At 38.5% G+C, this 13,215-nt stretch overlaps 1 protein-coding gene across 9 annotated transcripts in view; it reads right to left on the bottom strand.

Moving 5' to 3' along the window:
- Positions 1 to 13,215, bottom strand: part of DYRK1A (dual specificity tyrosine phosphorylation regulated kinase 1A) — a 150,505-nt gene that overhangs the window by 33,633 nt on the left and 103,657 nt on the right. For 7 of the 9 annotated variants that reach the window (XM_047719983.1, XM_047719976.1, XM_047719998.1 and 4 more), the window contains 2 exons: positions 8,137 to 8,333; positions 1,455 to 1,574 (listed from right to left, as the gene is read on the bottom strand). In XM_047719983.1, coding sequence (XP_047575939.1) covers positions 1,455 to 1,574; positions 8,137 to 8,333 — 317 coding nt within the window. Of the gene's footprint in view, positions 1 to 1,454; positions 1,644 to 8,136; positions 8,334 to 13,215 lie in introns of those variants that run through there. The other 2 variants (XM_047719991.1, XM_047719997.1) reach the window with 2 other exon arrangements.

Below are 13,215 nucleotides of genomic sequence, written 5' to 3' on the forward strand. Positions count from 1 at the left end.
CATATGAACTGAAGTTCTACTAATACAAAAGACCCTCTGAGAAGTGCCCACTTTTTTAAGTCTCTAACAAAGTAACAATAAATGAAAAAGCAGCCACTCCCTCCCCGTCCCCACACTAAAGGCCGTAAATCCTGTGACTAATCATAACTGAGTTATTTTCCTTACTAAATTGTTTCTAAGTCCAGTAAGAAATAACAGGTAGACTAGGCAATAGCCCAAGTAACTGGTAACTAACTGAGGAAACTATAAATTACACTGCACAGAATAACATCAGAACAACTCTAGTTTACAAGATGGCAAAACGGTTAAAAAAATTCAGCAAAGCTACTGTTTTTGGTGAAACGCTTGTTTCACCAAAGCTTAACAGCAGCTTTGTTAACGACTTTTTTAGTTTTGTTAACAGTTAACCAGATATTAACAAACTGACATGATAAATTGTTAATAATTTATCAGATTTTTCAGGTAATCCAAAGCTAGTTTGGCACATCTTTTCTAAACCATCAATTGTGTACAAAATCCAACTAAAAAGTGTTCCTCACTGAGTTCATTCTAATCATATCTTTCCACATTGCCACAGTAATATAACGATACTGGCATTAAATGGCATCAAAGTGCAGTAAAATTTACACATACGTAAGAACATCCTTTTAGTTAAACAGCTCTAGAGCTGCTAGAGCATAACCTTTTAGTGTGACAGGACACAGGGCTCCCATGAAGTGGAAAGGAAGCACAGGCACGTCTACTCTTCTCCAGAAAAGCTCATTTCATAATTAATTACAAAGCTAGAGCTGAGGCTAGAAGCAAATGGCAATCAAGTCAAAGGTCTAAGACACCAGAAAAAAATTTATGCAAGTGAAGAGCCAAGTTGGAATAGGAGTAATTCAAAGTGCTAAGTGGGTTTTTTTTTTTAATCTATTTACATTCACCAAAAAGGTTTTTAAATATCTTACAACAGAATAACACACAAAAAATTTAAAAGACAATTTAAAACCATAGAAATATATATATATATATATCAAATAAATGAGGACAAATGCCTCTTAACTGGGTATAAATAGATCTCTGAGCTTCCTGATACCCATGGCAAAAACAGAAAGAGATATATAAAATTTAAGCAAAATTCTAACATATACATAATTTTACAGTGTCCTTATTCCCTTCCTTTCTTCTTTCTTGTTTTGGAGAAGAGTTATTACAGAATTAATATCTTATCATATATTAAAAACAACTTTGAAAAAAGGGAGAAGTTACCCCCAAATATCTTAATTTTTGGCAGTCTCTGTTAATAGATTTTTCTTCTACAATGTAATTATATTATCTATAAATCTTTAACTTACCAATAATCATCAATATTACAATCACTGGGAATAAAGTTTACTATGTTTAAAAGGGCCACAAAATAACGTTTCTTTCCTGCTCTATTGCAAGATATATTGTTAAATCAATGGTCTTACCTCATTAATATGCTTATATGTTTTGATCAAGTCAACAGAAAGTTTTCTCAGAGGAGCAGTTGCTGGATCACGGAAGCTTTGGGGCATCCGCCTCTGTAACATGACAATATCAGGCATCACCTTAAATAGACAGAAAAGACTAGCACTTTAACTATACTTCACTGGTGCAAATCCCCTCTCTTCTGTAACCTGTATGTATGTATTAAAAAAAAAAACAAAAGATATCTACATTAGAACATTATACATTCTCTCTCAGTTATCGCTTTCAACATGATTCCAGTGAAGAAACCACTGGAACAAATCAATGAAATGAGAAGATAATGTGCCAGCTGCCCAAGGCTTTCGAACTTGTTCCTCAGATTAAACAGTACGATCACAGACATGGCGGGGGCCAGGAGACACACAGGATGCTGCCCAAAGAGGGCTTCTCCACCATACAAGGAATAACTTCTGAATTATTCCTAAAGTCCGACCTGCTTGACAACAGAGAAACCCAACATGCAGCTTCCTAGGACAGGATTTCAGGCCCGACTTGGCACCACGAAGCAAAGCAAGGAGGCCACGGTGCAGGGACGGAGCACGGCACTGCTCCACTCCTGAGATCAAGAGTCAGACACAACCAACTGAGCCACCCAGGAGCCCCTGCAACTTGTTTCTTTAACACAACTGAGGAAATCATGCTCTCCACGGTAACATGCCTGACCTTACCCTCCACATTCTCATTCCACCTGAGCACCTAGCACCACCTGATATACTGTATTTACTCATTTACTGGTTTAGGCTATTCTCCTTCTCCTTCCACTACAGGAAAAACTCGGTGAGGTCAAGGATTCCTTTGTTCAGTATTGTATTCCCTTTGCCTAAAACAGTGGTGGGCACATAGATATTTAATAAATATTTGTGGAATAAACAAATGAATCCATTATACCAAAATCTCTACTTACAATTACACTAGGAGCTGACCACAGGTAAGTTCCAGAGAACACCTTAAAGCTCATGGAACTCTTTTAAAAATGAATTTCAACCACATTCCATTAACAATTCCCCCCACCAATCCTAAACTGCATGTCCTTCGTCATCTAATAGGTCGTCAAGAGTTCAACGGTGAGCTTCCTGCTGACGGGGGATGGAGCAGGGACACCCTCCATACACATACCAGGAATGCTGTGACTAGCATGTCCACGATCCTAGACTACGGTTCATAACCCATTCCTCCCCCCGTAAAGAGTTCCCAACAGGCGTCAACAGATCCTCAAAACCAATTAATTCTGTCAAGGTACCTATAGTCACCAACACTAGCCATCGGGGCTCCTATCCAGCTCCCACAGACACTGAAGCCAGTTAAAATCTACTGAGCCAGAAAAGCCCCTGGCAGAGCCCCTCTCCAAGGACGCTCAAGTCAATCTGAGGGGCTGAGACAGCAAATGCATCATACCAAGGCCTCACAGAAATGCTTGGAGTCTTGGGATAGTTAACCAACTTAACCCACACTAACAAAAAAGAGAGTTGCGCTGTCGGGTGAAAGTGGACGGAACAGGAAAGAATCTCCATCCCTCGGTAGGAGAAGTTGGAGTGACCGTAGAGCAGTTTCCCACGTGCATGTTCTCTGAAACCAATATTAACATTAGTTTCCTCTGCCTCTATACTCAAAGTCTAAAAGGCTGTTATCCAGATGGTAAATTTACTGAATTACTATAGTAAGTTATTAATTATCTTTTCCCATGATCCTCTCCTCTTTAAGGTTCCAAATAAGGTTTAAGGGGGTAAAAATTTTCAATGGGTGAAACTATTTGTCTGAAAAGAGAGCAGCAATTAGGAAGAAAACTTGAATTACTGAATTTTTCAAATACATACTGTTGCATTTTGCTGAATATAAACAGTATGTACAGTGAGGTTCACAGGATATTTTATTCTCATACTTTTCCTTAGAGATGTAATTTAATGAATAAACAATATTGGTAATAAGCATGTCAATTATCTTTATGTGAATGAATGCTATAAGCATTTAAAATAATGGAAAAGGTTTCCCTTCACAAATTTCCTTTTTTATTTTTTAATGCAGGGAATTTATTCCAACAAGAACCTTCTTGGGAGTGCTGGAATGCAGCCGCACCCCACAATGAGGGTCTCACAGAACCTCAACCAGTGAGATATTATGTTATCACTGTAAGAAAAGTTGATGGAAGGTGTACCTGTTAGAAACAAACGAATTACTGAAGTAGTTAATAATAAAATAAGAGTAGCAGGTATTTGCGACGCACTCTGTTAGGAGCATACATATTTTTGCATCTTTCACATAATCCTCTCAACAATCTCCTGAGAATGAGTTGATTTCTTGTCACCAGCTTACAAATGGGGAACCCAAGTGTCTGATGTGAGCTGCTTGCCCAAAGTCCCGCAGCTCAGAGGGCACAGGTAAGATGGGATCCAAGACCCTGCCAAGTCCCAGGCTCTGAACCATAATATGGGACAAGAGGTTCTGGTCACATTTAGGCTTCAATTCTACTCTTTTGATCGAGTCATTTTTAGGCTACTTGTAGGACAACAAAATTGAGTTATCTTTAATAAACACCAACAAAATAAGCATATGAATGTATTAAAAATTCACTTTATTAAAAATAAGTCATATACAAAACTTCAAATGTGTTTTGAGTTTTTAACTTGCCCATCTACAATTCCACTGATATTTAAACATCTGAAAAACAGAACCAGTGACTACATCTTTCCAGGAATAATTATGCTCACTCAAAACACAAAAATCACACAATCAAGACACCAATTTTGAATATACAGACATACAAGAAACTGGATAGGAACTAATTCTGACTGAGTAACGATGGTTTTCCTGCACTCAATACGAGTCTGTGCTGTGTGCCTGGCATTTCATAAAATATCACTAAACCTCTTCTGAAGTTGGCCAACGCTGCCTATGAGGCCCAACTGATGAGCTAATTCTAAACACCTTACTTTTCTTACATACTTCTTGCAAGAGAAATTACTACCTCAGAAGAATCTGTATATATAAGCCAGATACATTCTACTCACAATCGGCCTTCATACCAGACTACATTTCATTGCTTCAAAATGGCACCTTGTACAGACCCAAGTGCCCAAACTATATGGCAAGAGCAAACTCAACTCTACACACTAAGTAACACTCCCTTCACTAACTTTCATTGCGATTTCATGTTAGGTAGCCAAATCTGTGTTTCGATCCTGTGCTGCTGGTAAGCACAATTAGGAAATAACATTTCCAAACACTCAGGTACAAACCTACACTAGACTCAAGGCTGGCCCCAAAGAATTTGAGGCTTTCTCCCTTTCCCGATACTTCTCATCAGAAAGCCAGGAGAAGGCAGAGGAACAGAGCAAGCTCCCTTCTTCCCTTCCACAGTCAGAAGAAAACCCGTGGTGTTCAGAGAACCCAGGAAGGAGCTCATCAGGTTGTTCCCATCCCTGAGCCTCCCCACCTGTCCTCACAGCAAAATGGCCAGTTGATGAGCTATCCTCCTGTTGCCTCTAATTTTTAGAGGCAACAGGAGCTATCTGGCTCCGGAACTAGAAAAACCCACATTCCCAGTGCTCACCATTCTTGGACCTTGCTGGGTGAAAACACAGATCACAGAGTGAAGAAAAGCACAGTTTGCATACCCCGCTTAAAAAAGTTACAAGAGCTTAAACAATCTCTGTGTTTTTTTCCTGTAAGGATTCCAGAGTGTACGCTTCAGGAATTTATTTAAAACCTGTCTTTCAGCTTAATAATACCTACTCTATCCATTTTAGTTATATTCATCTCATATTTTCATACATAATGAAGAATTAGAAGCACTATATTTTGCCTTCCTTGCTATTCTGAGAGTGACCGCTACAGCTGAAAGCCACAGGTAGCACACACATCCAGAGTCCCGGGAGAGTCTACGAACTATGGAAGGTACTGTGCAAATGCTCATGGCACAAAAGGACCGAGCATTCCTAACATCAAGCATACTTTTCTACGATTCCTTCTACTACATTTCTCCTGCCTCCTAAATTTATCTTTTGAACAAAACTGGGTTTAAAAACTTATATAAGACACAGCACTCATATAACCAGAAATAAAATGTTAAAGTTCACTCATTTCGATTATTTGTTCAATAAATCTTTTGGGGAGAAAAACATACTGATAGGATGTCTATTAAGAAACCACTGAAATCAAGTAATAAAATTATAGAAGTTTACAGCTAGACTTAAGTTTAGAGAAGCTTAGGTTTAGGGGGTTATAGTCTAAGGTCCCAATCTCACCTGCAAGGAACAGACAGAAGGGCCCATGTGACCTGACTCACCTCACACAACCACATCATGAGTCAGGACCTTGAGCCCGTGTTTTAGGACCTCCAGACCATGCCATATAAATGCAGTTTTAGTGTTTTATACTTCAGTAATAAGAAAAACCTCTTCTAATCTGCCTCATTAGGTTCAGAAATTCCTGGGGTTGGCAGAAATATCTGGCTGAATACTGTTACTTAAAAGACATTCTTTTTGTATCATATGAATCTTTAAACATATTTTATAACTTAAAATGGAAATACTAAATGAATTATTTATCTTAAAATCACCCACAAATAAGATGTTAGCTGTATCTAAAAAACAGGTACTGCGCTAACTGAATTACCTACTACAATAATAAAACCACAAAAGTAACTGTAAAGGACTGCAATGTTTTCCAGCACTCCGCAGGCCCCAGGTGCTACAGAACAGAAGAGCGCTGTGTCTAAGAAGAAAAGAACCTGGGCTGGACCTCCAAGTCTACTGCTTGAACACTTGAAGAAGTCACAAATGGGAGCTCAGTCTGTTCAGCTGTAAAATATTAAAAACAGGTACCCTGCCTAAGAGGCTGTTTTTGAACTGAGAAAATGAATCCAAACATACTGTTTCTTTAAAGTACTGGTGACTCTTGGGACGCCTGGGTGGCTCAGTTGGTTAAGCAGCTGCCTTCGGCTCAGGTCATGATCCCAGCGTCCTGGGATCGAGTCCCACATCGGGCTCCTTGCTCATCAGGGAGCCTGCTTCTCCCTCTGCCTCTGCCTGCCATTCTGTCTGCCTTTGCTCGCTCTCTCTCCCTCTCTCTCTCTCTGACAAATAAATAAAATCTTTAAAAAAAAAAAAATAATAAAGTACTGGTGACTCTTGACCAATGCGGGCGTTAGGAACACCAACCCCCACCCCTGCCTGCCCCATGCAACTGAAAATAAACTTACTTACTGATAGCCTACTGTTGACCAGAGCCTTGCCAATGAACTGCTGATTAACACATACTTTGTATTTTATATACTCTATCCTTAACCATAAAGTAAGCTAGAGAATGGAACCTATTACTAAGAAAATCCTAAGGAAGAAAAATACATTTACATTACTATACTCTATTTATCCAAAAAAAAAAAAAAAAAAATCCACGTGTAAGTGGGTTTGCTCAATTCAAACCCATGTTGTTCAAGGGCCAACTGTACAATACAAATGATTCCTTGTGCTATTACTACTTTTTGGATGTCCACAGAACTTTTTTCTGGTATATACACACTTTCCAGCTTTAAACATTCAACTGCTCCAATTCTCAAACATAAACCTTCTCAATTTACTACATAAAACAAATTCTTAAGTCTTGTCATAATTCATCTTACTATTAACTGTGAATGTTATTCACATGCTACATACACTTTATAAATGTAAAGCCAGATCAAGTGCGGACAAAAATCTTAATAAATACAAGGAGTGCCCCTCATCATAATGCTACTTTACTACAGCCAACTGCCTATTAAAGCCACATGCCACTGAATTAAAAATAAAGAACATTTCCTATAAATAATCCAGCATAAGAAATACATTGAAATTTTCCAAGTTTTTGATCATCACTTGATATATTAAACAACCTAAAGAAAACAGTGGCAACCCCAATTCCGAAGTGCATGGAAAAAAATCCTTGGTCGGCGTTCGTCATACCCTCCATCCTGGTGGAGAAAGAAATTTTACCTCAACTATAGTTAGTAAAAAAAAAATTCTCCCAAACCAAAAAGCAATGCAGTGAGTGCAGTTAATTCAGGAAATATTATGAATGCACACATACACACACGCACACACGTTATACATGTATGTATAGCGAGAGATTTCCACATTTATTGTTAACTATCCATTAAAAAAAAAAAGGCTGACTCTCTAGTCTGAATATGAAAAATGACCAACAAGATTAATTTGCTTTACATTCTTTTTCATTTTAAGAAGTTTCATACATACTGTGATAAATGTGCACTAAAGTAGTTTAAACAGCATAAAATCAGCTCTGTAAGTCTGTGATAATGGAATCTCACTTGTTTTCCTTTAACTTTATTTTTCTTACCCACCTTTTCATAAAAATAAGCTTTCAGTTTATTTTAATTAATATTTAATTATTTAAATATTATAATAAATAACTTTTCTCCTCCCTATTACAGAATGAGAGAATGTGTCTGTGGTTTATGAGTGCTTTTTAATTAAGTGGGATACATAGAAAAAAGAAAAAGCCAACAAACTTTTGAATGCATACTTATCATCCCTCATGTGGCATGTAAAACTGAAAACCATTAAATCATTTTTGTCTATTTACTGTTGTCCCACGTTAAGGAATAAACCACCACACCAACAAATCATTTCTGCTACATCGTAAACTTACCTGGTTAGTTAGAGGTTGCTGAATCTGGTCAGAATAAGATAAGGCAGAAACCTGTTGGTCACTTATGTTTGGCTGGCGACGGTCACTGTACTGATGTGAATGGGGCATCTGTCCAGCCATCTGAAGGCCAGCAGCATGGAATGAAAATGACGGTGCAAGCCGAACAGATGAAGGTTTGCATGCTGAAGTCTCTCCTCCTACAAGAAGACAACAAGTGAAGTTGAAAGGATGTATTTATATCCTAAGGTCTCCATCTTTTGACCTATCTGATAGTTCCTTCCATAAGGACCTTAGGATGTTTGGTAATACTAAAAACTTTTAAAACTACAAAGTGCAAACAAGAACGTGCACTTGACAAAACAGTTCTTTGTTAAATGTCATAAAATATAGTGATTCAAGTGTCTATAAATATGTAGTCAGAGAAAACCTTAAGGAAATCTTTTTGTAAAGCAACAAGATAACCACCCTTAATACTTATTTTCACGTGTGAGCTTTTCATCACGCGAGAACTGTTCAAGTTGCACAAGTAATCTCTGATTTCTCGAGAAAGCCCTCTCCAGCGGATCAGCTCCTTAGAAACCAGTGCAAAGGACACTGCTCAGATACTGCATTGTACCTGCCAGGTGTATGCAATCAATACTCCAGCATCCCCCAAACCAAGCGAAACCTCTGTCTTCATGGTGCTCACCACTAATACCGGTAATTCAAAGTTAAACAGACAACACACAGGCACAAATTCACAGGACGCTGGATTCCTCCAAACTCTTCTGACACAGTCCTAAGAGCACCCAGAGCAGGTAAGCTCACCCCAAGCGTGAATGGCTGATAATTACCCCACAGGTAGGCTGGGACCACAGCCACAATTTTCATTGTAGACACAGAAAATTAACACTTGGTCAAAATTACATGGTAGTCAATTAATAAAAGTTAATTCTTCCTTTAAAAAAAGAAAGAAAAAAAAAAGAACTTTCTTCTTAAATTCAACCACACTTTTAATCACAGACTAAAGCCAAAGACAAAGTGTCAAACCCTGGTCAACGAACTGAGGACTCAGAATTCTCGAGCTTGTCTTCCTGAATAAACCAGCCACCTCCAACCATAATTTCCACACCTAATTTCCTAAAAAATTAATAGTAGTATCTACCTCAAAAGCCTGTGGTGAAGGTTAAGTGCTTTCATGTGTAGAACACTTCGAACAGCTCTGGCAAACTAACAGATGGTCCAATACCGGCTGCAGCCGCTGCAGTGCGATGGGAAGGACGACAGAGAGAGCACCCGCTTCTGCGGCGCTAACGAGCTCACCGGGATGTCGCACAGACTCCCCAAACCGAAGAGGACAAAGCTCAATTCTCTCAAAATGCAAGTTCCACTTCTATTTTCTACCACAGCGAATGACACCGCCTTCCTCCCCGTCAAGCAGAATCAAGGCTCCCGGAGTCGAGTGCGAGTTCTTTTCCCCCACAGACCAACCTCACGCAAACAGCTGCCCCACCTTGCTGGTTCCGCCTCCTGCGGAACATCCAAATACAATCACTTCTCATCTCCACCAACTCATGTCTCACTTGGAGGACTAAAAGAGATTCCTAAGAGCTCTTTTTATCTTTGCCCATTTCTGGACTCCTTCTATAAGATACTAGAGTGACTCTTCCCAAGTGCACATCTCGGGTCCTCCCCCCTTACTGAAACGTACCGATAACCTGCCTTGGCACTGGCTTCAGACCTTAGCTTCTGTCTCCCTCCACTACAGAGTGAGCTCCCTAACGGACCCACAGTACATGATCAGTAAGTATTTGCTGAATAAGTAAAAGGACAGTGTTACCATCAGGATAGATGGGGTAATTTTCTAAACATTTCATTACTTATACTAAAAAAATAGTCAACTTAATTACATAGAATAACTGTGTTCAGTTAAAAACAAAACAAAACAAAACAAAACCCTGGGGGTGGGGAGACACCTGGGTGGTTCAGTGGGTTAAGTGTCTGCCTTCAGCTCAGGTCATGGTATCAGGGTCCTGGGATAAGCCCCGTAGCACTGGGCTCTCTGCTCAACGGGGGAGTCTGCTTCTCTCTCTCACTCTACCTCTGTGTCTCTCTCTCTCAAATAAACAAATAAAATCTTTTTTTTTTTTAAACCTGGAAATTTTATCATAAGGATATATCGAGGACGCTCACAAAGACAGGGAAAAATGTTTATTCTGGTATTGTCTGCAATAGCAAAAAAAAAAAAAAAAAAAAAAAAAAAGAAAGAAAAGAAAAGAAAGAAAGAAAGAAACCTAAATGTCAAGAGAGGAAAAGGGAGGCTTTACATTTGCATGTTAAAAATCACAAAAAAACTGGGAAGGAATATAAACATACATAAAAAAGATTGAGTTCTCGAATATATAAATAGCTCTTATAAATCAACAGTAAAAACAGTAAGGCCCTAAATGACAAATTAACCACTTTAAGGTCTTGGTTTCCCCATCTATGCAGCAGAGCTATTATTATCCTAACCTATTCCCTTAGGTATATTATGAAGTTTTTAAAAATAGGATACCACAATTAAGTCATGAATCCTAGTACTGTAAAAAAAAAAATTTAGCTTATTATCAATGTCATTATTATAGACTATGTTTAAACTTACTTATAATATATAGAAATAAGTACAAAAATCATTAGTATATAGCTTAAATAATTATAATCAACTGAACCTGTGACAAGGAAAAAAAAAATGGCCATCACGCCAGAAATCCCCCCAACACCACTCCATGACCCGCTCAATCAATACCCAAGACCCTCAAGTTACAATCTTGATCCAAACCAGATTAGTTACAACTTTACAAGTTCACTTAATGTTACATTTATAAATTGTGGTTTGTTCATTATCATTACTTTATGGTATCCCATTATGTGAAGATGTTCTGATTTACTTATCTCTTTGACTTTTGATTGACATTTGTGTTATTTCCAGTTTCAGGTATTATAAATAATGCCACTTGGGGGACGGGGGCGCCTGGGTGACTTAGCTGTGAAGCATCTGCCTTCCACTCAGGTCATGATTTCAGGGTCCTGGGTTCCAGTCCTACATTGGGCTCCCTGCTGAGCAGCAACTCTGCTTCTCCCTTTCCCTCTGCCTGCGGCTCCTGCTCCCCCTGCTGTGCTCTCTCTCTGTGTGTCAAATAAATAAAATCTTTAAAAAAAAAAAATGCCACTAGGAAGAGTCTTGTTGTCTTTTCGTACACACAGAGATGCTGTTCTGCTGTTTTTCCAGGTTTTAAAAATTGCTGTTTTTCCCCTAAAGGTTTATGAAAAATCTCCTCTGTTCCCTTCCTTCACTAACACTTGGAATCATTATTCTTTCTGATTTTCAGCCATTGCTGGAGGTGTGTAGTGGTACTCTACTAGGAGCTGAACTTGTATTTCCAGTGATTATGATCTTTTCATTTATTTAAGGCCAGTTAAATATCTACTTCTGTGAAATGCCCATTCAGGTTGCTTTTCCACTCTTGTATCAAGAAAGTCGTTTTCTTTTACATTTTTAAAACCTAAAACATTGAATGTTAACATATTTTGGGCATGAGCCCTTTATTGGTTGTAAGTGGTTTACATTATCACCCTCTTAATGGTATTTATTAATCAGCACAAGCTCTTAATTTGATCATCTTTTGTTTTAGAATTAGTATTTTTAGTGTCCATTTAAGAAATGTTCCCTTAGGGGCGCCTGGGTGGCTCAGTGGGTTAAGCCGCTGCCTTCGGCTCAGGTCCTGATCTCAGGGTCCTGGGATCGAGTCCCACATCGGGCTCTCTGCTCAGCAGGGAGCCTGCTTCCCTCTCTCTCTCTGCCTGCCTCTCTGTCTACTTGTGATCTCTGTCTGTCAAATAAATAAATAAAATCTTTAAAAAAAAAAAAAAAAGAAATGTTCCCTTACACCAAAGTCATCAAGCAATTCTGCAATCTTCTCAAGTTGAGTTTCACCATTCACATCTAGATGGACAATGCTCTTAGATTGGATTTCTATGCATGTGTGCCAGAGAAAGGTTGCATTCCTCCCACCAACCCCAAATGGACATTTGATTTACTCAGGACCAATTATTAAAAAGATAAACTTTCCCTGCTGCTCCACAAGGCCATCTTTATCATAAATGACATGCCCGTACGTGCTTAGATCTGGTTTTAGATTCTTTATGCTGTTCTACTGGACACAGGCCTACCTAGATTTCTTAAAACTTTGTGTAAGAACCAGTTTTACAAGTTTTAACATCCAGTAGAGAATTCTGTGCTTTCTCAAGAATAGTTTGGTTATTCTTAGCCCTTTGCATGCCCATGTATGATTTAGAATTAGCTCATCAAAATCAGAAAACAAACAAACCTATGATGGCACTGTGGCTGAAACTGCACACTGTCCAATCAATTGATTGCAACTGATCCAATCAATTACGTACATCAAACTGAACAGTGGACTGTTCAATAACAGAGTTTTTTTACAATGATGAACTTAACAGCATTATCTAATAGGCAGCTACTAGCACTACTGGGCATTTGAACAGTTTTATTTTTTCCCTCCTAATCCTTATCCTTCCTTTCGCCTTATTCTACTTGCTGTTGTCCCTCCAACATAGTGATGATCAGAAGAGGCGAAACAGGTACCACTATCTTTCTACTGTCTTACTCCCAATCCCAGAAAGTAAGCTTTCAACATTTCTCCAGTACTGTGGTTGCTGCAGGTTTTTAATTGATAACCATTATCAGATGAATCAAGTTCCTTTCTAGTCCTAGTTTGCTAAAATGTTTTCCTCATAAATGGATGCTGCATTTTATTAAATGCTTTTTCTGCACCCACTGAGATGACATCAGTTTTCTGATCTACACTGTTAACATGGTGAAATACACTGATCTTTGAATGTTAAACTAACCTTGCATTTCCTGGAACACAGACTGGTCATGATTATCCTTTTGTGATAGATTCACTGGCAAAACCATCTGGTCTTGGGAGTTTTCTTTGTGGGTAGTTCAAAGTTAGTAATTAATTAAAAGGTGTCTTTAATAGGACTACTCAAATTCTTTATTTCCTGGCGTGACTGTTCTGATAAGTTGTAGTT

The sequence above is a fragment of the Lutra lutra genome, chromosome 1 (genome assembly GCF_902655055.1).
Source record: "Lutra lutra chromosome 1, mLutLut1.2, whole genome shotgun sequence".
Lineage (NCBI taxonomy): Eukaryota > Metazoa > Chordata > Mammalia > Carnivora > Mustelidae > Lutra > Lutra lutra.